The following is a 27,314-nucleotide window of genomic DNA, read 5'->3' as shown; positions in this document are numbered from 1 at the left end:
ACTTCTATCTGCCTCTAAAATAGGTATAAACACCTCATCTGACCCCGAGGACACCCTCTTGGAAAGGACTAAATGCCTTATTTACCCTATGAGGATCTGTAGGAAAAATAAAAAAAAGGAACAGTGAGGGTTGATATCTTGTTGTTAATTGTGGAAGAGTTTTAGAAGCAGCTTCATTGAAATTTCGACTTAAACTGTTGGAAATTTCTAGGGTGTCTGTGATGAAAGTGCCCTTTACATTAAAATCATTGGGAATAGCATTATCTTTAAATGCTTTGGGGTTACGCTACTTGAACTCCCAGGGAGATTTTATAGAATTGAAGGAGGAACAAGCATATTTTCATGGACTACTTTCTTGTGGTTCCCAGCTGGCTCTTTGAAGATTTTAAAGGATTGTTTAAGGGTGGCCATCATACTGAGATAAAGAATTTGACTTTGTGATGTAGTTTATTTAGTTTCCAGTTCCTCTTCACTAGGTCATCCAAATAAAATCTAAATCGTATTGAAATGTAATGAAATAATTGACTTTGTAATTCCACACACAATTTGGAACGAAAGATTTAGATTTAAAAAAAATTTATTGTCTCAGGCGTAACTTTATGGAATTTGCATAACATATTGAAATGTAATGAAATAATTGACTCTGTAATTCCACACACTTCCAAATTGGCTGATACATATCTAAGATGGTTGTCCGGAAAGGATGAATTGAATTGCATTAAAATTAGCTATTGGGTGGGATCACATTGGTTAATGTGATAAAAATGTTAATTTTTAGGGGAAAAATGGTTTATTTTAAGTTTTATTAAAATATTTGTTCAATTTTTTTCAGACATGAATATCATAAGTCATGTATAGATCCCTGGCTCTTGGAACACAGAACATGCCCTATGTGCAAAATGGACATTTTGAAATATTATGGTTTCATGGTGAGTCAAATTTCTCTGATTGATTAATTATAAATTAGCATGTAAAATGCGACATTTTTAGCCCTGATTAATATCCTTCCCTTATGGACAACTAACACCCTATGTGAACTAGAGTACTCTGGGGTGGTGACTTTACTGAAATATTGCATTTCAAAACTTGAGTCTCTCAAGATTCTATGTACATTGATGAAGTATTTCAATCAGGAGATGAAATGCAATCTAATGGCGTTGGATTGTTTTTTAAAGGTCAGAACTGAGTGAAGGTTGTATTCTGGACCAAAACAAGTAATTGAATGATAGTTTTAAATTGTAAAGATAGTGAACACATTAATTGTAAAGGATCCAAAATTTTACCCGAGGTTATTGCAACAGCTCTCCATTCTTGATCACATAACCAGGAAAAATAATTCCAAAAAAGGTTGGGAGTAAAAGTACACTTGAGCGCTAAGGCCCAGAAACATTTGAAAAGTGATGCATTTTTGTATTCAGTCACTAAAAATAAATTGAGTCAATTAGAAATGGCCTGAGATGATGAAAACCCATGCACTTTTGAACATTAGCTCAAGCATCTTGAGCCAAGTGTTTGCAATGTTGACAATTATAAATTAGAATCGTCATTTTCTCAAGTTGTCTAATGGAGGAGGCATGGCAATGTATTGACAACATGAATTCACTGGTAATAATAGCCATGTTAATATCATTATAGCAGTAGGTAAGGGCATTAAATGGTCCGAACATTTTCATAACGGGCGTTGGCCTAGTATAGTGGGTTAAAACTTGAGACTGTTTGAGAGGAAAAGTGCAGGAAAATGTTTAAAAAGAATAAAGTATGCTAAAGACATTTACAACAGAAAGTGCATATTTAAGCATGCAAAATATGAGGCATTTTGATAGTGTAACGAAGCCAGATTACCTCGAATTGAACCATAATTGAAACAATGCAGAAACATTAGAAAGATGTATCATTAGGAAAAAACTACAGTAGTGCGGAAATTAAGAAGTTATGCTGAAACATATAAAATATAGGAAACAAATGGCAACAATAAAAAAGGGTTGAAATTTGTTTGCACATTTATCAAGAATGGCAGTAAGATAACCTAACATCTTCAAATATCTTTGGGAGAGGAAGACCTCAACAAGTTGGATCCAAGAAGTAAAGAAAGGTTGGATAGAAACAGCATAGACGAAGAAGTAGTGGTGGAGAGTGATAGAGGTAGAGTGTTGCAACTGGAGGCCTTCCAAGGTGGAAGAGAGAGAGAGAGAGAGGCAAAAAGCAGGCCCAAAGTGGTCCGAGGAAAGTAGAAAGTGGCTTGGCTATAAATGTTGAGAGAATATTAGAGGGAAAGAAAAGAGCAAAGGAAATGGAATTGAAATTGGTACATGGCCATTGGATGACCAACTATTGAAGAGGAGAAGAAGAAAGAAAGCAATGCCATAGTTACTCTACCACCAAAACTACAGTTATCAACCTGGAGATTGGCTTGATAGGTTAGGCACATTGAATTTACACATCAGGGTATGGGGGGAGGGGGGCAGTCCCTTTCCCTGTCACCCTGTTCACAAAGCTGAAACACTGTAGCAGTTCACCTGTAAAGATATTGAATTCAATTTTTCCACTGAGGTATGTCAAATGCCAACAGAATGAGAAAATATAATTCTTTAGTCAAATTTTAGTTCCAATCCTAAAGTCATCGGCCATATGCAAGAAATGAAAAACAAGCAGAAATGATCATTTCTGCAGTTGATTCACTGGTTTTTGCATGTAAATAAAATTTGATCAATTGGTGTGAAAACCATCTATGACAATGTAATATTTTACTTTTCACTATTTCTCTGGTCAGTTTTTACCATAGGTCTACCTAATTGTTATACTTTAATTTTATAGATCAGCTGTAATTTCAACAGCCAGAGATTCAAAATGTCAAGACTCTAGGCTAGAGGTGTTCATAGATGATCATAAAGTAACTGTGACATATTGGCTTAATTATGCACAGATCTGTCTTGAAAGTAATGAGTTGGATTTTTTCCTGATTTTGTTTCAGCTTGCATATCCGTTACTTATGAACTATGTCAAAGTACAGATTCAGCTATAAATGAAGTGCTCATTTTTACCTCGGTTTTGATTTGAGATGGAGTATACCATTAAGCAATGATATGTGATTAAGTTTTGCGTTAAACGTGGGAAATTGGGTACCAAGATGTAGCCAATGTTTCATAGGTCTTTGGGGAGGGGTATTTTTGCGAGCAACTAGTTTGCCACTGGTTTTATCTATTTGAGGAGGGCAGATAAGATGGTGAGGATGAACCAAGCTCTGGACAAAGCTTAAAGAGCCAAAATCAAAAAAATTCAGACCAAGTGCTGGATGTTGGAAGCACTGACCAATGGTTTGAGTGGTTGAATAGTAACAGAAATGTTGATCATTTGAAAAGCTATCGTGTGAGAGATTATGATAAAAGAATTGGCCATGCGGAAAGTGAGTGCCAGATTGAATCCCAAGGTTTGGACTTACAACCAAAAAGACAATGGTGGGTGATTTCCCGTGAACTTTTGGAGTATGTTCAAAGTGAAGTGAGAATGAACAGTGATAACAGGTGAAGAAACTTGGATCTTTGAGTATGACCTGAAGACCAAAAGACCAAGTGCAGAGTGGTGCCCAAAAGAGTCTCCTCATCCTAAAAAGGTCTTAAGTGAGCAAATAAAAAACCAAATCCATGCCCATTTTCTTTTTCAACATGAAGTGGGCTACCTAAAATGAATTTCTCTGTACCAAGCTGTCAATCCTGCATTTTGCATGGGAGTGTTTAATCACTTGAGGAAAGGGGCCCTTTGCATCCACTAAGAGATCGCTACAAGTGAGGGATTTTTTGGCACCTCATTGCAATGTTGTCTCAGCCACCCTACAATCCTCTCCTGGCCCCAGGTGACTTCTTCTTCTTCTTACCCTAAATTAAGCATGCCCTGGAAGGACATCATTGTGAGTCTATATACAGAGCAGTAATGCACTTCAAAAATAAACACCATCAAGGAATTTCTGGGTTCTGCCATCCAAGAGATATACCAAGCTTCACATACAAACTGGAAATGGTGTGAAGATGCTCATGGGTCATATTTTGAACTCTATTAACCTAAACCATTATTAACCTTATGTAGGTTTCCAAAAAAGTTTCAGACATTTTTTCCTCAGGATTGAATCTCATTACACTCTGGACAGGCCCCTACAAAATGAGTGCATTTATGAGTCACACAGATGATTGAAGTCTCACATTACCTTGTTTTGGTGCCAAATTTGAGGGGAAATGCAAAATTCCCTAGAAGACCAGGCTTTATTGTACTGTTTTTTACCGTGGAAAGTTTTTTATCGTGAACTACTGTCATTTTGCTAATAAGGTACTTAAATTTGCATCAAAATGGTTCATACCACCAAGATAGTTTGTGATAAACGGGGTATTACAATGAGGGGTTTACGGCAGTGTTGATGCATACATAATTTCACTGTTTGAAAGCGGCTTGCCCATCATGAATGGCAAGCTACTCCCAACTCCCTCTATGAATTCCCATCATGATGTTAAACAAAATGCTAGTATCTCTTGGGATTTGCAGCCTAGGGACCTGTTCTCACATTCCATGTGATGCCACAGAACCTTCAGAATCCCATAATGTCCAACCATTTTGAATAGGAGTAATTTTAGAATCATGCCTTCCTACTGCGAGGTATTTTGCAACTGTGACTCCTGCTCAGATTGGCAGTTAGAATCTATTGTCTGTGGAGACCTATGATTGGTCCTTTTGCTTTCCTTTGGTTCACATGAATGTCATTAAATGTGGATTTGTTATTATTTAGAATTTTTGACAGAATCCAATTGCCCTAATTGCAGATGCACTTCATGCAAAATTTTTACATGGAACTTTGTTTTTACTCTAAAAATGGACAATGTATTGTATCAATGACTGCATTGATGATTCCATTTAGGTATACTCTTTGTTTGAGTAATATGTGCTTTCATTTGATAGCCTTGACTATCACATTCATGTAGTAATAATGTCCAAAAGCAACAAAAAAACACCCAAAGAGATCAAAAGGTCCATCACTGTGGCAAAAAATTCAACTCCTGGTTATAATTAAATCGTTTTCCACTACCAAAGTTGATTACAAAAATGATACAGAAAAGACTTATCTTCAAGAATGAAAATAATGGGCAACATTCAAAATAAATCCTGCATGTCACACAAAGCAAACCATCCAGAATCCATTGTAGTCATCTCACCCTTTGAGGGGAAGACGCTTTGGTCAATTTAGTCATAACATAGGGGATGTAGTGGTGGTTTTGAAAAGTAATATAAAAATGATGCTTTAGATTTATATTTTATCATTAAATGTTATCTCTAATATACGATTCAAAATTAATTGGAATTGTTTTTTTCTTCTGGAAATGTGTAGCATATCAATCCTAACAATTGAAACTTGTGGAAAATTGTTAGGATTATTTGGTTGTCATTGACTCCCCTGGAGAAAATTTTTCCAAAAAAGCACCTAAGGGCCATAGTGTGATTACAGACTCTCCAGCCATGTCAAATCTTGATTCAAATGCCTTTGTTTGTCCCTTTTATCAAATTCACTCCACCTGATGTCAAACCCTGGCTCTGACCCAACTTTTTCTTTAAAGAGACATCCTTCGTAAAAATATTTGATTGCTTTGTCAAGAATATTACCTTTCTTAATTTTGTTATTAGTTTCATCTTGGAGTAATGTGTCATTAATGTTTGGCATGTTCTTAACCTTGGGATTAGTAAAACGGAATAGGATTTGAGTCCATAAAATGGTGAAGAGAGAATTTTAAAACTAAAAATGGATATGCATATGCCATTTTATTCAGGCAAATTTAACCATTATGAATTACCTGATTCACCTTTTGTTTTTCATCTGTGTAAGTGAATAATTATTTCACATGTCTATTTCCTTCCCTAGTTCACTGGTAGCCAAGAGAGCATCTTACATATAGACATGGATGAAGCTGTGATTGGGTCCACTGACAGCCATGAGCAATCCTCACCAGCTGTTGTGGCCGTTGGTGCTGTGGCCATGCTACCAGAAGGAGGCCATTCAAGAGGCCAAAGCAATCCTATATCAAATAGTCAGTCTGAATCTGAGGAGCAGGTGTGTTTCAATGTTCATAGTCACATTAAAATTACTTTGAAAACATTTTTCCTAATTTTTAGACAGACAGAATAATCAATGCTCTTCTACTCTTTGATGTTGTCTACTGTCCACTGTACCCTAATCAATCCTCAATATTTCTAATTATTCAAAGGCATTGAGATATTTAATGTAAAAGTCTTAACTTGAGAAATTCAATCTTTATGTTGACAGAAATAAAATGCTGAGGAAAAAATATCATGATCCATTTAAGAGCATGGCACACATTTTGTCATTTTAACCAAATCATTCAGTGTGTCATCTTTATTTACAGATAGCCTTTAACATTTAACAGAAATAAGAATGGAAGGGGAGGATGAGGGTGAGGAGAGAGGCAATGGGGAGAGGTTGGGAACAACAGTTACTAGGCAGGCATTAGCTTAGGGTGATGGCTGGAAGGCAGGCGGAGACAGTTACAAAATGTTGTTTGGTGCTTACATTGTAGGCTTTGGAGGGATCGAGATGGTGCAGTGGCTAATATAATGGCTTCCCGCCCAGAGGGCCCAGGTTTGAATCCCAAAGGTGGCAAATATTTTTCAGTGGTATCTCAATCCATACTTGAGGTGCTTTGTGGAGGGCACTTTGAGTGAGTATGCTGCCATCCATCAGATTGGATTCTACGCTGCAGACCCCTTAACACCTTTCGTTATGAGTGGACCACTCTTCATCCTTTCCTGTCCATCCCTAATGGCACAAATGGCCTCAGCTATAGGTCGCTTCCCCTAAAACTGCTACTTGTAGGATTTGTGAAAGTCACATGGTATGCAGAAGTGTGTTAAGTGGGAGATGTGAGGAGACACGGAGGTGAGAAGAGAAAAATATATGCATTTATGATGGATGTTGAAGGGTCTTTGCTGTAGAGCACCATCGCAATTTCTTTTAGGATGACTAACTTTTTGCCTTGTTTATGGAAGTGGAGCACTGTTTGTGTGACGCTTGAATTGTGGTTCATTTCATAAAGATATAATGTGAGATGGGAGGAGGGATATTTATGAGTGAAGACACTTTGGTACCAATGAAATGGGAATTAAGTCGAGTCCTTCTGCAATACACTGTTGTGCCCATCACATTGCAATATCCCCAGTGGAATATGTGCACTCATTGGCTTGAAAATGGGTCTCAACTGTCAAGATTGTTCTTTAGGAAAAAGGACAGGGCATTAAAGACATAAAATGCTAATTTTCAATTATATTTAATTGAAAGGTTCACAATTTTAGAGCTGATAGTGCCTAAATACACAGATTGACTTGTAGTAAAGAAATGTCCTTCATATCTTTTGGTGTAAAAGAGTAGATATTTCAGGCAGCCATTTTTTTCTCTTCCCTCTACTAGATATGGTCACTGATAACATTGCGGCAACCATTGGCATTTCCTTTTATGGTTTTCAGTTCTTGGAAGAGGGAATTGGGTGATAATGGAGAGGCATACAAAGCAGTGAACCAAGGTGTATAAAATAGCCTTTTTTGGGAAGGGTGGTGTTTAGAAGGTACATGTATGGCATGGTTGGTGTTAGTTGCATTTTCTGTAGAGACTAGATCCTGGTGTGCTATTGATTTGATTTACAATATGGTGGGATCTAAGAAATTTAAATTGCAATCTTTTTCTAATTCCAAAATGAAATTAATGGCAGGATGGATGGAATTTAAAAAGATTAGAATGGCATTTATGTCTTGGTGTTCTACCCCATATGCAAAAAGCATCATCAGCATGTTGGTGTGAGGAAATACTATTTGAGCTGGGAGAGGATTTTTTGCTGAACAATTTAGATTCAAATAATACCTTTAAGATTTCTGATAAGAGCAGGAATAGTGGGGAGTCCTTTGGGTTGTGCATAGAATTTGCTGATGAAATTCTGCAAAGTTGAGCCAGAAACCATTGAATACATTGAATTTGCTGTCAAACAGACAATAATTGTGTGAAGTTCAGTGTCAGTAATTCATGTGGTTCAGAGACCACAGTAAGTAGAAGATTCTCTTTGATTTTTATATCTTTTGCCAGATGAAGAGAGTCTTTGACAAGAATACTTTGGAATAATTTATTTTATCTGGTAGTCTACTGTTTAAGGTAGCTTTTGGGTGGACTGTACACCACCACCTATATTTCTTAGCCTCGGTAGTTTCCACAGTTTTTTTTTATTTTTGGAGGTACATGACACAAAACATTTTGCTACACTGTTGTAAAAGTTCCAACTGGAGATGATTTGCAGGTGATTTGGGGGGGGGGGGGGGGTTCAATCAATGTGTTGAGGGAATTTTTGTGTTGCAATGGTCAGTGATGCAGTGGGCAGTTAGATGCTTGAATGTGCACTTTGCCGGAGCATGGGCACCTTGCAGTCAGATGCAAGTTGTTGTAAGAATTGTGAAGCCACAGTATGAGGGCCAGGCCCTATCCCGGCAGGCAGGTTCGGTTCAATCCTGGGGAATTGGTGGCGCAACCAACTGCCTGCCTCCCCCTGGACTCTCTCCCCCCGTCCTCATGCCTGATGTCTCCTAGCCCCTCCTCTCTTCAACCTCACCCCCCTCCCCCATTCCTCCACATTATTTTTGTTTGTCTTGGTCATATGTTAAAAATATAGCACATTGGATGATGACATTGATATATCAAAACAAATGTCATATCATGTTCATATGTAAATTGTGGAATTATAACTAAATATTTTATTTTCTGTCTGCATAAAGATTTACATTTCATAAGCAAGTGCATATTATGATACAATATTGTGAAGGAATTAATAATAGGGAAATTTTGCATATCTCACCTAAAACTTTGCATATGCAAGCATTTCTTTGATCATTGGTGGCAATAAAGTCACTTTTATTGGACTCTAAAATGAATCACCCATTTAAAAAAAATTAATGGATCTTTTTATTTTAAGGTAACATAGCTCCTTAATTTACCCTTTGCTTTTATTGTTGATCGTGCAATCTCCCCTTCAGTTGATGAATATCAGTATCATATATTGGATCATACCATGTTCAACAGATCAAGACTATCAGTATAGGTAATTAAGTGCCCCTTGTGGCACTCCCAATATGCCTAACATAATTATGTAATGTGTTTTTCAAAGCAGCCTTTGTGGAGCACTCTGAATTCCCTACTCACTTGTTTGGCCATAAACTTCCTCAGATAATCTGCAAACACCCAATCAAATTAATATTTTTTGTCATGTCTGCACAGGTTGTGTCCAGCGAAGTAGTTAGCAGCAGAGCACCCTCTCCTGATGAATTCACTCCATCTCTGGGCCATGTGCATTGCAACTACATGGTAGTGTCTGAAATAGACACTGTTCCGTCCAATAGTCTTTCATCTTCCGAAAAGGTCTCAAAGTCATCTAACAAAGGTAATCTAGATCATAAATTAGGTTTCTGCTTGGGATCTGAATGAATGGTTCTGAGAAAATAATTTCAAGTAAGAATGGTCTGAATAAGTGACTTTTCCAGCCACACATCTATTCTATGTGTATAACTGAAACCTTGGTGAACCATTTGCCGTATTTCTTGTCCCTAAAAATACACTTTTTTCCCTCCTAAATTTCCTCTAAAATTAGCCTCATTTTATGGGCTGGGGATAGTCGGGTACATATGTCTTTGACCAAGCCAATTCCCCAAAAAAATACTTACTATCAAGAATTTTTCCAGCATCAGGCATAGAAAATGTTTGCCTTGATTACAAATGCTGATGATATCATCATTTTGAGTCAGTAGTAAACAACAGTTTTAATATTTTGTTGGAAGTACTTCCTAAAAAAATTCCAAAATTAATTGTAACCGTATAGAATGTGGTGCATTTAGTTTCATCTCACAAGTGGTGCTGCCACAAAACAATATGCATCGGGCTAACGGGGATGCCACCCCTCAGCCAAGACATACATACATTGTATTTCTCCTGATAAAGTCTGTGACTACAGCCGGTCAACCCTAAGTAGTATGAGAGTGTTGTAAAGCCACAGAAAATGGTTGCTTTTAATACAAATGTTGATAACATTAAAATAGTAAGAGAAACTAAGCATTTCATAAAAAGTTTGATTGCTAATACTCTCATGGGATCCTAAGAGAAAATGTCTCACAGTATTCCATTTATGCTTGAATTCAAGAATTATGCTCTAGAACACAGAAGCAGGGCAGCTCAAAAGCATTTTAGCCACACTCCGACTGAGAAGATGATACAAGAACAGAGAGAGCTGAAGGTGGATTTAGTAAATGCAGTTGAGTGAAAATATTTAGATTCCTAAATGGCCAGACCTTGAGGAATAAGTTAAGAACTGTATAATAGATCACAGGAAGAATGTGATTACTGTTTCGACAAAAATGATTTCAATGGAAGCAAAAAAAATAAGAGACTGGATATGCCTATGACTGATTTTAATGGGACATTGCTATAGTGCAAGAGATTGATGAAGAGAAAAGGTCAGTGCATACGTGACAGATCTACAACAGCACAAAAACTGCCGCTTGAATTTGAAAGATAGGTTACAAGGCACCAACTCATGACATCACACCGATGGGAAGAATGAAACGGCCATCGATTTCTGGGTGTTTGTGATCGAAAAAGCACTGGTGAAAGGTTTTCAAGTGAGACCATCTTAATATTATATATTGTCTTTTTAAAAATTTGAAATTAGTGATGTGCTACATGGAAGTGAAAATGCCATTGTGAGTGAAGAATGGGAAAACCCCAATGAAAATAACTGCAGAAATGATTTAGCAGCAGTGATTACAAATTTATAGCATTCTACGATGGATGAATATTGATTCACATGTAGCAGCTAATTTTTTAATGCAGCAATTCAATATTCTTCATATTAAGTGTTAACATCAAAATATTTTAATCCTTTCTGTTCGATCAAAATATTTTTTTTGTTAATTCGAACCTGAAAAATCAGGGTGCGTCTTATACACCCCTGCGTCTCATGGGGTGGGAAATAGAGTACTTTCTGAAAAAGTATAATTGATGCTAATAAAAATTTTTCATTATTTGGAAGCATTTTATATCACTCTTAGCCTGAGGATTGTCTTCATAGATATTTTGCCTTGTTTGTTTATCCTGAAGTGAAACCATTCTAAATCTTGATAATTTTACATTACTTGACAGTATTTCCAGGAAGAGTTGAGATTATTAAACGGGAGTCAGACTTCGTAGATCTAGTCTTGTTCTTACTTTAGGAGCCCATAAATCCTGCCCAGTTTGAATAGGAACTTGAACTGTTAGGACTATGTTGTACATGGGGATATTAGAAAATATTAACTTGCAGATGGAGAGAGGAACTATAGATATTTTATGGCTTTGCAAGGTGAGATGGAGGGATAGTGGGGATTTTTCAGGCAATAATCATACACAGCAGATGAGAAGAGAGCCAGCAAGTTGTGGCAGTCAGCAGACCTGCCCATGGATTTTCGAAGCTTGCCAGGACCCATCATCAAATGTTAACCCTGCCTATTTTCCCTCTTTCAACTGCCCAATCAAATCATTTCGTCTCTCACCTAGGTAGTCTTTTTCAGATTAACTGGAAAGGAGTACAAGTCATTTTTCCTTTGTGTTGAGTTATTATTGGTAGGGCAATTTTTAGGGAATGAGTAACTGTTTTCCCAGATTAGTACTCTTTTGCACATAATATGTAAGCATGGTAAGGGCAGAAGCTTTACAGATTCAAGTAACAGTGAGGAAATTTTCCAGCAAGAATTCGACAGCTCTTTATTGTGCCTTTAAACTTCTTAGAGCATGTTCAAAAGCACCTGTAAAAGAAATGCATGCCATAAACCCAGTAATCAACCCGAAGGTCTGTTTAGTAGGTGATGGTAGAGATCCCCCAGTACTAAGCCCTATACGGCGTGTAAAAATTCACACATCAGGGTAGGAGAGCCAGTTCCTTTCCCTGTGCCGGTTATGGTTTCCCAGGAAGATCTGGTACCCGAAAAATCACTCTAGCTTGGGTGGAGCTGCAGGTGTACAGAGTGCCTTGCCCGGGAATTGAACCCAGGACCCTCTGGTCAGCAGACCAACGCATTACCCACTGGACTACCGCAACCCACACATGCCATAAGTGGATTGTGAATAAGACTCAGTGAAGTGCATAGTATTTAGCACATCTTGATTCACGGTTTGCCATAAACTTCTGAACATAAAGCAAAGTGTATCAAATGGGAATTCACAAAGCCCAGAGCTGATTTATTCTTGGTGTGGCGGTGCATCTGTTGATTAGGAAATGCTGCTTACCGCTTTATTAAATAACCATCAGGCATTAGGGAAAATAAATGAACATAAATATCCTTATAAAAGATTTTTAGTGGGTTTTAATTTTTCATTTCATTTGTATCTTTTCACCAATATATCTAACTGGAACCTGTTTCTCAAAGTTACAAATTAGTTTATGAGTCTTACAATTTGCACATTTGGAGTCTGCTGATGCTAAAAAATGGTGCAGCATTTATCACTTGCCTGCATACACAGAATGTTAAAAATGAAAATTTTACCATATATTAAAGATTGTTCTCAGTGGACTTGTGACTTGACTTGTAGCTTTGAGAAACAGTTCTCTTTCACTGTTCTTCTTTCCCCTTTATCCTCTCAGTCCTCATTGTCATAATCTTCTTCTAATTCTTCATTCCATGATAACATTTCTCTTTTCCTTCATTCTCATCTTCACTTCTAACTTCTCTCTTAGCGCTGCCCTCATATCACCTTCATGCCCACCTCATTTTTTTGTATCACTGTGATGGGGTCACCAATTATGAGCTGGTTGTATCCTCAAAAAAGTAGATAAACTGAGCAAATCATAACTAATCAATTGTATGGAAAAGAGATTAAACAATATCAGTGAGCAATTCATTCCCCACGAGTGGTCAGCTCTTGAGTGAAGGTACCCCAGAATGTGAACATGACAAGCACCTCTCATCATAGGAGATGTGTATAAAAGCTGACCTAATTTTCTCTCAGCTCTTTAAAATGGTGAGCGAAGATGGCAACTCGGCATCGTAGTGGTTTTTAGTTTAATTCCCATTATCCCTTTTGAAGGTCTGAATAATGTCAAACTTTTTCGCTAAATCAAAAGTCTTTCTTCTCCAACACAAGACTAGCATCACTATTAGCTAGCCCTCAAAAAGTGTCGAGAGTGACTGAGTAACTCCGTATCAAAACAACATATGAAATCCTTACGTGCTTGTAAAAGTGGCCAACACCAGCTGATAAAATGTGTAGAAGGTGATAAAAGATGAAACGGAGACCAAGCACTTCACATGAAAAAAGGCAGCTAGATATTTTTCAAATGACTTCATAGCTTGCCTTTCATCTGAAGACTGGGCTGGTGGAGGCTGCCCATTAAACTCCGATTTGACATTGCCCTTAGTTCCTGCCTTCCCCTCCCATCATAGGTCAGGTGATATAGTGCCACATTTCCCATCAAAAGCACCCCAGAAGGTGGGTGCAGCTATTAAGGGAAGCTGCCGCCAGTATTCCGGTGCTGGACTGAGATGTCACCGTAAAGGTTCGAAGACAAAGGAGGGAAAGATAGGTGGCCCAGTGGACAGAGTGTTCGACTTCCAACCATTAGGTCTAGGTTTGGCCTGGGATAGTTAATATGTTTCGTAGTACATTTTGTATTATTGTCAAGAAATCCATTCCACCAATCCTTGCATTCTCTCTCTTTCTGGCCCTTTACACCTGAATGACATGCAAAAGAATGTTTCACCCGAAAACAGACCTGTATTATATTGGCCCTGTACTACAATGATTTTTGTCAAAAAAAGATATTTTAAACTGTATTGTTAGTTGATTCAATGCCATCAGAGATTGTTTTCTGTGGTTAAGGAATTTTTCTGCAAGGGAAATCATCTGAAAGATAAGCTGCTTAGTATTAGCATTGGATGTGAGGCTCTTCGTGAGGTGTATATTGTGTATGACTGCTGAAACTTGTGGCTCATTGAACTTAATCAAAGGCAAACCTGCAACAACTTTGTTTTCAACATCACAGACAACTGTGTATGCCCTATGAATAAATGATAAAGAACTTAATAGCATTAGCAATTGTTCCAAGTATCCACACAAGTTCCGGATCCTGTCACATTCTCCTCCATTGTAGACATCAGCTGTTGTTATAGCATGCAGCTTCAGTGTCATCTATCAACAGCAAAATGAAAAACGGCAAATCTAATGAAATGGAGGTGGTCTCATTTGTCTGGGGAAGTATGTGGAGGGAAATTTTCAGTTTCCCATTTCTAACTGCACGCATTTTGATTTGGTTTGATTGTCACCACCCAAGGTGGATGGATGCTCAGTGCACAGAATTGGACAGATGTGCTGGCATGTGGATTATTGGAGTATTAAGCGCCAAAAGAGCAACACTGCAATTATTCTCGGGAAATGACTTCCCTGTAAGGGGCTGGGCAGGCTGTGATGCTCTTCCAGCTAGGGCACAGAAAAAATTGTGGGCTTGAGAGTACTATGTGCCTAGAGGAAAAAGACTGGAAGTTGGTACAAGGCCCATTCATTGTGTATGGTGGCAGTCAATTCACTGCTGAAGTATTCAAGAAATCATGCCATTATATATGAGGATAAATTAATAAATGTGTATTACCTATTTAAACTGCTTTCGTTTCTCACTAATGCTATGGAAATATGTGAGAGATTTTCTGGCCCGATAATGCTGTTGCACATCGCTGTGATCATCATCGATATGGGTTTGAAATATAAATATACTACACAATTTTTTCCCTGAATCTTCCCACTGCATCATGAATGCATTCTGCTGCACATACAGACATACATACATACAAGTGGCCTAGACACACAAATCAGGTTCACTGGCTGTGGGTCACTTGTTGATTCATGTTCATTTGTATGCCAAGGACACATTTTCAAGAGCAGACTCACCCTTTCATCATCAGATTAGAGTGCCTACTTGTTTCATCGGATAGACCATCTTTGCCTCTGTGTATGTGCAGAGGCAAAAACACCATAGTTTGGGAATCCCAAACCTATGGCACCCTGAATGTGAGAACCTAGTACCAGTCATCATGCTCAACTTAAAATCCATCAGTCATTTTTATGAACTGAAGCTTTTTGACTAAATGTATTGAAGAATTTCATAAATTTCCTTGACTGTGGGTAGTAAAATAAGATGAGGACAAAGGCAGAGCAGGGATGATCAGTGCTCCAAGTTTCAGTCCGGAGGGTTATTTCCAATGCATTAGCTTTTTGATATCAAGAATTGATGTGAAGTAGCCTTTTTGCTGGGATGTGCGGGAAATTAAATATTTAATTCACGTGTGGTCTATGCAGATTGCTAGTGTCTTCCTGTGTCCTAAGAGAGATTGCTGGTTTGGGGAAAGAGGCGAACCAAGCTTGCTCTCTTTAACATACTCTGCATGGAATATTGAAATTTTAGTGAACTAGTTTCATGCATGTACCTATGTGTTAGTGACCATTTGGTGGGAGAATATGAAGCATGAAAAAACTCACATTTAAATAAAAATGCAACTGCAAGAAATGGAGTAAACCTTTTAAATGCAGTAAATTTTATTGCCCTTTATTTTATTGCTATATAAAAATAACAATAAATTTTCTAGATTAAATGTATTTTAAGATGTTTTAACAGCCTGAATGCTCATAATTAATAGGTAGATGCAACTGAAGAAAATTAATTCAAACCAATAATTATGTTGTGCACTGCCGCCAAATATTTAGGATGTTTATCAAAATATGTGGCCAGTGATCTGGTTCAATGAAAAATACTTAATAATGAGTATGCCCTTGAAGTGTACACTTATGTACACTTATACGATATACCCTATACGATTACATAATTGTATGATATTCTGTACCATACTATGTACTTGTCAATTGGGGAAATAAAATTATTATTATTATTATTTCTTTTTCTTCCACCAGATGAAGTACTTCAGAAGGAGGGGCAAGTAGAAGACACCATATCCTGTGACAGGATATCACTTAATTCTGAAAAATTCCCTCCCACAACCCTAGTCAAAGATTCAGCCAATGAAGTAGACTCCAAAACAACTCCTGAGCCATGCTCAGAACCCAATGGACTGTCTGATGTGGAGAAGGGGGACTGCAGTAGCAAGAAGTGATCAAATTGATATCAAATGCCCACATTGGGTAACACCCACTTCTGAAATAAAATATTTTTCTTTGTACAAAATTCCCTGAGAATACAAGCCAGAAAAGACCACTGGGATTAACACATCTCTTCCGGGACGTGTACTGTGTACATTGTGGTGATATTAGCTTAGGTGTTTTTTAAAAGTGACCTGAACATGAGTCTTTGACAAGGAGAGGGGTAACGTAGACTGCATTTGCTGCTGCCGATGAGGAGGATTGAAGCATCCAAAAACATGTCACGAGACTAGATTGGTCGCAGAAGTACTGCGCTAAATTTGTAAACCATCCTGATGGTCTCTGAGGTGACTGAAATATTTTTTTATTCTACAACTGGGAGGATACTGAACAGATTTGATAATTTTAAAATCTTCATATCATTAAGAAACCAATTTGACTTGTTGGACATTTTACCATGATCAAAATGCATTCCATTTTTTGCCAATGTGATCTAAGTTTTGCAGAAATGTATAATTCATTGTAAATATATGCATGGACATTTAAAAAATGTATGCCAGGTGTGTATACTCTTACCAAAAAGTGTTATGAAAACAAGATGTCATATGCTTGATAATATATATTTGTAAGGGCATGGAATCCTTGCTAAATATCATAAGGACTCTTGCCACTCTTGATAAAGACTAAGGACTTAAAAAGTTCATTGTGTTCAGTGTTCAAGAGCATAACTTATGATTATTTGTGTGTCATTTTAATAATGCAATGAAAATCATTCCATTGCTGTGTGTTTATATATATATATATATATATATATATATATATATATATATATATATATATATATATATATATATGTATATATATATGTATGTATATATATATATAATTATATATATGTTTTATGTTGCAAAACCAGATATTTTTTCAACTCATGTAGCTTTGTTTATGTGTTTTATCTATTGTTTCCTTTGTAGCTTGAAAAATCAACTTTGGTCAATTTTGAAAGCTTGAAAGGTTTCTGTCTTTAAAAGTACTTACAAAACCTCAGGATAAATGTTATTTGATGTTTTCCCACCTAATTTGAATGAAAATGTCAACTGAGGAAGTTCACTGAAAATTATTGAATACAGTTGTGCCATACTATGATGTATAATGTTTGACAAAAAGCCCATCGACATATGTAATGTTTTTGAGAAAATCACAGCAACTAGTCAACAATGAAAGGACTTCCAGTTCTCTTAAGACTGTAATGATGTGAAATCATCCAATATTGCAAATTTGACCACTTCAATAGAGAAGACTAAAAAATATTTCTCGATTAAGAACAATAAAATTTATTTACCTTCTTTTCTCAATTTATATAAATATTAATCTTTAACAGGAATGTATAATAATACAAACTGATAAATATATTTAAAATGTCTGAATGCATTTGTGTTGTAATTGCTGAAATTCAAATTCAGCTTCACTTTTGAAGCACAAAACCAAAACTTTTTCTTGAGCATATATTCAATATAAGAATTGTAACATAGAAAAAATTTTCACATAAATGAAGACTTACTTTTGGTGAGATCATATGATTCACTAAGGTATATGCCAATAGTCTAATAACTTTGGCAAAAATTACCACCCAAGGAGGTGGCTTCAGTAACAAATGCAAGACTGGCGCTTTCAAGATTGTGTGTGCTCTGAATGGAGGGAGAGAGGCACCACGTTTTTGGGAAATGGCTATCTACAGCCACTTCACCATTGACAACATTTTCCTAATGACATGACCATTCAATGAGATGAACATCAGTATGACTCAAGACAGCCAGCAGGGGGCCTGATGACTTCTCCCAAATATCCATACTGATCACTGGCTTATTTGCAACACGGTGTCGCCAATGATAACATCGCAAATCCAAATGCAAAAGGTCCTCTGGAGTTTCAAAATAATACATCACAACAGAACCTGCATTTCAAGAAAAAACATAATAAATTTAAAGTCTTACCAGGGCATTACAAAGAGTAACAACATACCTAGTGTGACCACACTTTGATTGTCTCAATCGATAAAACCCAAAAATGATAAGTACATACCTGACTCCATGCCAAGGATTAGCATGTTCCCATACAACAAGGCTGTCCTTGGATAAGTGTTTAGAACCTTCTCTATATTGTACTCATGGTACTCATTTCCATTAAGAGATACAAGCATATTATGATCACCTGGAAGTTAAAAAGAACATAATTCACATAAATTGTACCATCAGATTACTTAAAAGGAAATGCTTTCATAACATTACCACCAGCTTTTGACAAGCAGCCTTTGTAAAGCATTAAAATTTAACATCGACAAGATCAGAGATTTCTGCAATAATGGTTTTCAAATTGACCAATTCTATAGACAAACTGAACATAATAAATAAACTTGCACAAACATTGTGGACATTGCATAGTTCACAGTGAGCATAAAAATAAACTAAGGAGTCTTGCAGGATGACATAAACATTCACCCATGTACATTTCACCCTGTGAGCAGCCTTGGGGGAGTGAGACAGGAGGAGGGTTTAGGACCTTCAAGGGAATGTGATTCGCTCATAATAGGATTGCCACATTTGCATTCATTGATCCATGTGGTTCTACTATTCAATCTTGTATTGGTTGTAATCATGAATTTTCTAGAGAAGAAAGACCATTTTATCTGTTTTGGAGCCTAGTTATTTCGTTTATTCTTACATCTTTATATTGTTTATTCTGCTGTTTTGTTCATTCTTATGTTTCAGAACTAATTTGCTATTCCCTTTTGTGAAATAGCCATGATGATCTTTTGCCAATCACAAGCTGCTCCAGTATTTCTAATTAAGATACTCTGGAAATTTTGACTTTGGATATTTGCTTCATTTATGTTACTTATTGGTTTCCCCTCTTCTCCCTTTAATGAATGCAGTGTAGACAAACTCCCTCATATATGGTTAGGCTTTCATCTAAATACATATCAGCATTGGACATTTGAATGATCTATGGTATTTTAGGCATAATCTCTTTTGTTCCCAATTACAATAATCTTAACTTAATGCAAAATAGTTACCTGTGATCCATATGAAAATATTACTCCTCCAAAGGTAATATTGTAATACTTCTATTCCCTCATAATGATTGACCTTACTCACATAAGAGGATGCATTTTCAACAACAGTCACATGAACAGTGTCATTCTCTGGAGTGCACTCCACCTTCATCGTATCATCACCTTTGAAGAAGTCAGCAGCCAAAATTGAACCTTTCTTTGTCATACCTGATACCTGAAATGATAAGGTAAACCTAATTCATTATTTCTCAAAAATGAAGTCAACCTAACAAGAAAAAACGACATAGAAAACATTACATCAAGATTTCTGGTCAAACTTCCACCACTAGCACTAAACTTCATCCTGTCACTAATTCTTAAATTCTCATGAACTTTTCAATAAGTTGATAATGCTTATATCATTATAAATTGCTTCAGCACACATTTTCTTACGATTAATAGTTGAAATAATATAAACATGAAATTATATCCTTTTGGTAATATGATGAGTGATACAATTTTTTCCATAATTTAGTATTTATGCAACTTTCGCTCTTCTCAGTTAGTGTTTTATTCCTCAAAAAATCATACAGAGAATGCTATTACAGGGTATTTCACGGTCCAATGTGGCCAATAGCATTATATGAGGGTAATTTGAAAAGTTATTGGAATGGATTAGAAGTAAACGACCTCAGAGAAACTTTATTATTTTTCAATGTAGTCTTCCAGTACACTAATGCACTTGGTCCAGGGATGTTCCAATGTCATGATCCCATCTCGAAAATTAGATTCCTACAGGCCTGCAAAATACCTGTCTACCTCAGCTGTTAGTTCTTTGTTTGAAGAGAATCTCCATCCACTGGGGAAAATATTCAGCTTGGGGAAGAGATGGAAACCTGATGGAGCCAAACAAGGTGGAAGTGGCAACAATTCATACCTTAGTTCACATATTTTGCAATGGCAGCAAGACTTTAAGGTAGGTGTGCATTGTCTTGATGAAAGCTGACTTTCTTCCTGGCCAAACCTGGCCTTTTTTCGTGCATCTTTTGCTATCATTGGTCCAGGAGATTAGCGTAGCATTGTCCGGCAATTTTTTGACCAGCAGGAAGATAATCTGTCAGCAGACTTCCCTTCGCATTCCAGAAAACTGAAGGCATCATCTTTATTGCCATCGCTTTCTTTGGTGGTGGTGAATCAACATGTTTCCACTGCTTTGACTTCTGTTTTGTCTTTGGGGTATAGTAGTGGACCCAAATTTCAACTATTGTCACAAACCAGTGCAGAAAACCTTGTTGGTTGCTCTTAAATGGGTCAAACACTTATCGGAAATTTCCATTCCGATGTGTTTGTGATCCTAGGCCAAGTTGTGGCACCCATTATTAAATTAATTTTCTCATATCCAATTCCGCTGTTAAAATGTGATATGCCCATTCAGATGACATCCCTACAGCTTCAGTGATTTCTCACACTTTCAGTCGGCGATCCTCCATGACCATTTTATGCATTTTTGCAATAATTCCTGGGGTAGTGGCACATTTTGGCCGACCACCACACGGACCATCATCTAAGCTGTCTTGACCAAACTGAAACTTAATTGTGCCCTTGGCATCAGTTGAGCATGAAGGAGCAGAGTGCCCCAGAATGCTCTGAAAATCAGCATGAATTTCCTTTGCTTCCATACCCTTCTTTACGAAGTATTCAATCACTGTTTGAATCTCAATTTTTTCCATCTTCACAAATCACTACATGGGAACGTCAACAGAGAGGTGTCCACACCAATGGGCCCCTTCCCAAAGCACTACCGTATTACTTGTTTACTCATATTGGATAACCTATTACTACTCGGGAAACTAATTCTACTAGTGCTGACATCCGGTGGTGATTCCGAGAACATTTCAAACTACCCTCATAGTTTCCTGCTTTCATCATTTAATGAATGCAGCATCTCTTGTTGTGAATTATATCCCCCTTATCCATTGCACTATCTATTTATCTAGGGTGCTTTATAATTTTGATGAGCTCATAAAAAAGTATAGCTGGCCAAAGATACAGAACATTATTATGCACCTGAGACGGTATTAGGTATGACCTAACATTAGCCAACTGCTGCTTTCATGAATGCACAAAGTGGCCACAAAATGAAACAGGGCAGCTAGATAAGCATCACGTCAAGCTTGAGTAGAAGAGAAATGCAATTACCTTGCTTCCCCATAAGCCTAGAGATAGGACTGGTGCACAAGGTTGGTAGTAAGCAATGAAGTTTACCAATGGCATCACACCATCCAGATTTGGCGCAGAGACAACAAACACACCAATAGCTCCACTCTCATCCAGAGTGGCAAAGTAACTTTGCTGTGCCCTGAAATTGATTATAAATGAGCCGTAAAATGAGCAAAAAGATAAAAGAATCCTACGATTGTAATTCCTATGGTAAATTTTCATACCTAACCATAATTGTAGAATGCCGATGGTGACAAATGTCAAAAAAAATTGGTGCCATGCCTCCTTCTATTAGGTAGGATATTTTGACAACCCTGTCATGTGAAGTAGATAGTATGTAATCCAGCTTCTTATCACTTTTAGCTTCTTTTCTTCCATCTTTGAGGAAAAATATTCTTATTTAGACATGATCAAAGATTAAAATGATTCAGTTCGGGTAGATGTACTCTGTGAGCTGACGACCTTCCAGCTTTCATCTAATCCAACTACAATTTCAATACTTAGTGCATTGATTTAATTATGCCTAAAGATATTGCACATCAAACTATCCTGCAATTTCAGTTTCTTATGCTACCACTTAACCAATTCCATAGCTAGATGTAATAGAAATGTTTCATTTTCATATAAAATATAAAAAAAAATTAATAACATTCATTCGTTCAATCAATGCAAGTAGAACAGGTACAATTTTCTATCTATGAATTGAGTAAAAACAGCTGACATTTTGAATGCACAGTTCTTATAAAACATTTGCTAGTTTAACATAACTTGTATGCAGTTTCCCTGGAAGAATGTTTTATTGATATCATGTTCAAAGGAATATAGAGATGGTATAGGATGAATTACAAGCTCCCTGGAAAGAAATGCAATGAGGACAAAATTAAAATGATATTTCAGCTTCCCTCACCACCCTCTTCAATTTACTTACAATATGCTGCCTGCTTAAATATTGCGCTCCTAGTGCGTTCATTCTCCGTCCATCCCTCCCTTGCCCATCCACTATTCTGCCCCTTACCACTATTTCCAGCACACACTCAACAGGAATACAATGGCTGCCAGGGGTGAGGGTATGAGAAGTGAATCACTTTAAATGGAACAATGTGCAAATCATAGTAGATGCAAAATAGAATTCATTTTCGGGAGACGACCGACAGCCGAGGTCATTTGAACCATCAGGGATGGATGGGCAAGGAAGAGTGGAGAGAAACCCAGTCCAGTGTTAGTCTACTCTTATCAAAAGGCACCAAGGGATCTGTAGTTTAAATGATCCCTTGGCACCTTTCGATGGATGGCATATGCACTCAAAGTGATCTCCACCTAGCACCTCAAGTAGGGACCGGGATACCACTGAAAAATATCTGTAGTCTCCACGATTTGAACCCAGTACGTTAATGCATATCCAGAGGTGACTGAACTAAAGTGCACCTGAGTGGTGGGGGACCCCACTCCCGAGCCGACTGGTCGGACCCCCATCCACTGCTCCTTTGTGTAGAGGCCACAGCGAACCAGTCACGATACTTATTGTACGGAGCCTGTAGTGTTATTTGTAATCGAGAGTGTCTCATTTTGTGAACCTCTTCAAGAGAAAAAGCCAAATATGCATAGATTTTCTATGCAAACCATAATTAAATTATTCCCATTTGGAATTATTTTCGCTTTGTTGTGGTTATTTGTGTGCATCAACTTTTCCTTAATAGTGGAACAAGCAACTTGGTCACCAATTCAACTTAACTGAATATCATCTTAACAGAAGTCAATAAGAAGAAATACAATAACTGTGATTAGAAAAAGCATTCTCTCATTGATATCTAGCTATGCAGTGGGGGTATATACTTGGTCCTCGTGTTATTTCTGCTGATGATTAATGAATTACCAAGTTACATACCTGCTGATTGATCATACATGCTGATGATACTACTTTTATAAATAAATGTAAAAATCCTGACCATGCACATGAAGAACTGAAAGACAAGCAACAATCTAGTGACTGGTTCTCAGCTAATAAACTATTTTTAAATTGTGAAAAAACAAATTTTATATGTAACCTTGGAATTGTTGATAAAGCTTTAAGCTGTCGAGCTCCTGGGGTTTTTTTATTGACTCTAATCTTCCCTGGAAAAGTTATGTAACTGCAATCTCCAAAAACACTTCCCAAGAATCTCTCCCTAATCAGGAGACTTAAATACTGTATTTCTGAGGAACACTTGAAACTTGCTTATTTTGTCTTTTTCCAAAGTCACCAAGTTATGGCTTCAGGCTTTGGGGACACACGCAAGGCACACCAAAGCTCTGCTTATGCTACAAAAGAAAGCGGCTAGGATTATAACCGGCTTTGGCCATCACGATCACTGTCGTCCACTATTAGTCAGGCTGAGAGTTATGACAGTCTTTAACAGATGTTGATTATAGTATGTTTACCTGAGCTCAAATAGTGTAAAAGATAATGTAAATAAATTTGCATTAAGAGGCAATATGCACAGTCATAATACAAGGTCAAGAAATATGTTTGACATTACCCAATGCAGATTGCTCAAAACTTTCGACCAGTCAGATAACCTTGCCTTATAATTCTATAACAAACTTCCCCATACTGCAGGACTGACAAGCTCTAATAGGTTAAAAAACGTAATTGAGGATTGGTTGATTTCAAACCCTAATATTCTTAAAGTTAATATTTTGAACTGGACTTTTCAAGAGTGAAATTATAATACATATTATCTCTTCACCATGGTAATAAATGTGTGTATATTTAAGTTCTCCTTTTGACGACATCTAGAGTGGCAAGTGCAGTTCTTTGATGAATTAAGATTATTGTTATTATGCTATAACATATCTAGCAAGAATAGAGATCACTCTAGCATATGCCACTCCAATTAAATATGAAATTCTAGAAAAGGTTTGTTATTTCACACCAAAAAGGATTAAATACTTCATGTTTCGAACTACAGAATGAAGCAGAAAATATACTGCTGAGAAGAGAAACTACAGTCAGAAAGCCACTTAACTGACAAGAAGATTGGGAAACAAATGAGAAGGAAGCCAAACCAGAGATTTTTGCAATGATAGAAACTAAATCAAAATTGTCGCTGTATAATATAACCATCTGGGGTAAATTAGTCTACTGTAATGACCATCACAGATGGCGAAAGTCCTTGATGTGAGGATGATTTCTGAGCCCTGATCTTAGTAACTAAAATAAGTTGCACAAGCCATCAGTCATACGAGGTTTGCTATTTATATTTTCAGTCTAATAATGAAAAAAACAGCAATTTATTGATGAAAATAACTTCATTGTTTTTCGAAGTATTCTCAATGATAATCAATACACTTTCGCATGCGCTCGAACCAATTTTCGTAACACTATTTCCACTCCCATTGAGGTATCTCTACAACATGGTTTTTGAATGCATCAACACCTTCTTCAGGCGCCGAAAAACGTTGGACGAGCAATTTTTTCTCGATAAACGCGAATATCATTTGGTGCTAAATCAAACTGTACGGAGGATGACCCACCGATTCAACGTTTTGGCCAGTCAAATAGGTAGTTGTTTCAGCCGACATGAGAGATGATGAAGATGATCCTTCGTTGCCACTTATTTTTCCGTATTTCACTTCTGGCAAACAGATGCTCGTGTACCATTCAGAATTCACGGTTCTACGTTACTCTAACGGTACGGTTGCCACATATCCAGTTAGTTTGAAGAAACATGCGATCTTCTGCTTCGTGCACGAATCTCTTGTCGGATTTGCCTCGTCTTGAAATATCCCATACAGTGGATTACTGTTTTGTTTTAGGCTCATACGCATAGATCCAAGATTCTTCAACTTTGTAGATGTTATACACAGCTTTTGATGCACCGCGATTGATTGTATTTGTTGAGTATTTATTTGCAACAATTAGCACGAGCATCTTTTAGAGCTTTTGTTAAATAATGCGGGATCCAACGCGAGCATATTTTTTTACAGCTAAATGTTCATGCAATATCTTATTGATGCTCGTCGTACTAATCCCCAAGAATGCCTCAATTTCACGATAAGTCACATGACGATCATTCTTCACTAGTTCTTGCATAGCATCGATGTTTTCTGGCAGAACAACTGATTTTGGACGACTTTCGTCGCTGAGCGAACGGCAGCCATGATGGCATCCGTTTAACCAGCGTTTCACAGTGGTAAATAATGGGGCTTCATCGCCAGAAGTGGAAGTTGATCGATGCACTCCTGTCTTGATAATCCACGTCGGAAGTCGTAAAAAAATCATCGCACGAAAGTGTTCATGAGTGAACTCTATTTATTCGCAGATACAAAATTTTCGAGTCGCTGCAAACAACACAAGTTATGATCAAACGACAAAATGCTCTGAAGAAAGTTAGCGTTACAAGAGTCGAAGTTTCAGTTAGACGTCAGATGGCGCTTAAAGGACTTAAGTGTTGTCAAGGATCAAAATATGTGAAGCAACCCTTGCAGTATTAACATTATATTTTCTGCTCTTTCTCACATTCTACAGCAACCTGATCATTCGATAGGCTTTCAGCGAGCTGCATGTTTTTATTATTGGTTTAAGAATTTGTGTCATTGATGCTGATTTTAGTTGAATTGTTTTCCAATTGTTTGATTCGATGAATATGCTAATTTATAGTATTTTAGGGTGCTAGAGGTTGCTATTTGCAATTATGCATGTAACTGATATTAGGAATAAAGGTATATAACTTTTTCCCGATTCCTGGAAGAAGGAAGATTCTGGGAAGAATTTTCTTATTACCAGCCATTCACATTCAAGTTTAGGATAGTAATAATAATTGCTGCAATGTTCACAAACAATTAAACACTCTAATTTAAGGAATATTTTACTGGCATGATGCTACCTTTTATGTTTCCAATTCACATATCTCACCTAAAACAGATATTACTTCTAGACACGTTACCCTGGCACGATGTTTTGACAAAAGAAAAGGATCATCACCAGCTAATTTCCATGATCTGATTTCGCCATTATGCAATCCAACCACTACGGAGTCATCTGAAAATATTTCATTTTGATTTGTAAACAGTGGGCCATACTGCTATCAAATATTTAAAATCCAAAGAGTAAAATCATTGTCTCACCAACAAGCTTCAAGCATGTAACCCAACAAGACCTATGCTCCGAAAGTACGTCAGTGTGGTACATGAAACGACTGAGAACCCTCCAATGCAACCAAGATACGTAAAGGTCCTTCCAGTTTAATTGTTCATCATTTCCGCTATTTGGTCGCCAGTACGGATACTTCTTTATAGTCAATTCCAGAAGGACACTACGTGATATTTCTTTGAAACATAAACTTTTCCAATGGGATTGTTTCTGTAAAAAACGGTGCATCAATACGTTAAGTAAATTTTGTCATAAGCAAACACATAAAAGCCAAATAATAAATTCATAGACGGAAAAAAATATTTATCCTTACAATCCGACAATACTGTCTCGACAAATATTTAAATGTCACGATACTAAGGCATGTAGTACCTGGTCAAATAATGAAGCCACCTCTTTCCACATTTTGCACACAGCTTTCGCTCTGATCAACGAACGGCCATCTACAAAAGTCATCATGTACTCGAGCATTTCAAAGGGCAAACTATCCATGTTCGTAAAGCCGATAAACAAAATTAAGATGACTAATTGTAAGAGAAATGTTGCATAAAATGATTGTGGTTTTACAATAAAAAGAAAACCGTTCCTTTCTTGATGCTCCTACGATCCATAATCAAATCATTATAATAAACAGCGCATATACCGGGTCCTGTTAATAACTAACCCACCATGTAAACAAACTAGCCACCCGGCCACGGTACTGTGGCTATCATCGTTTG

The 27,314-nt window shown here is 37.1% G+C and overlaps 2 protein-coding genes across 4 annotated transcripts in view; one reads left to right on the top strand and one right to left on the bottom strand.

Annotated features, from left to right (window-relative positions):
• The window catches only part of gol (ring finger protein goliath), a 281,319-nt gene extending 264,344 nt beyond the window's left edge, over positions 1 to 16,975 (top strand). For both annotated transcript variants that reach the window (XM_071586104.1, XM_071586103.1), the window contains 4 exons: positions 833 to 929; positions 5,897 to 6,085; positions 9,302 to 9,464; positions 16,007 to 16,975. In XM_071586104.1, coding sequence (XP_071442205.1) covers positions 833 to 929; positions 5,897 to 6,085; positions 9,302 to 9,464; positions 16,007 to 16,206 — 649 coding nt within the window. In that variant the 3' untranslated portion in view covers positions 16,207 to 16,975. The remainder of the gene's footprint in view (positions 1 to 832; positions 930 to 5,896; positions 6,086 to 9,301; positions 9,465 to 16,006) is intronic.
• Positions 16,976 to 17,253: 278 nt separating this feature from the next.
• On the bottom strand, positions 17,254 to 27,293 carry LOC139688545 (uncharacterized). Of its 2 annotated transcripts, XM_071586083.1 has the most exons (9): positions 27,163 to 27,293; positions 26,968 to 27,038; positions 26,571 to 26,805; positions 26,359 to 26,484; positions 21,689 to 21,842; positions 21,444 to 21,603; positions 19,266 to 19,479; positions 18,275 to 18,403; positions 17,254 to 18,146 (listed from the first exon to the last, which is right to left on the bottom strand). In XM_071586083.1, the coding sequence occupies exons 2-9, from the start codon at positions 26,998 to 27,000 to the stop codon at positions 17,956 to 17,958; spliced, it is 1,242 nt and encodes a 413-aa protein (XP_071442184.1). In that variant the 5' UTR covers positions 27,001 to 27,038; positions 27,163 to 27,293; the 3' UTR covers positions 17,254 to 17,955. The 2 variants fall into 2 exon arrangements, with proteins under 2 accessions (XP_071442184.1, XP_071442183.1); XM_071586082.1 differs by having other exon boundaries at positions 26,968 to 27,293.
• Positions 27,294 to 27,314: the final 21 nt, after the last annotated feature.

Source organism: Hetaerina americana, unplaced genomic scaffold (genome assembly GCF_022747635.1).
Source record: "Hetaerina americana unplaced genomic scaffold, ioHetAmer1.1.p SCAF_20, whole genome shotgun sequence".
Taxonomy (NCBI): domain Eukaryota; kingdom Metazoa; phylum Arthropoda; class Insecta; order Odonata; family Calopterygidae; genus Hetaerina; species Hetaerina americana.
Note: the sequence above shows the minus strand (reverse complement) of the source record. Positions and strands in the feature narration are given on the sequence as shown.

Excerpts from the sequence above, each read along its gene's own strand:
- LOC139688545 (XM_071586082.1), bottom strand. The coding sequence starts at position 27,087 with ATGGATAGTTTGCCCTTTGAAATGCTCGAGTACATGATGACTTTTGTA. Across the intron at positions 21,604-21,688 it reads CATTCTACAATTATGGTTAG|GGCACAGCAAAGTTACTTTG; the intron begins GTATGAAAATTT and ends AATCAATTTCAG. Across the intron at positions 19,480-21,443 it reads TAGGCTTATGGGGAAGCAAG|GTATCAGGTATGACAAAGAA; the intron begins GTAATTGCATTT and ends TTATCATTTCAG.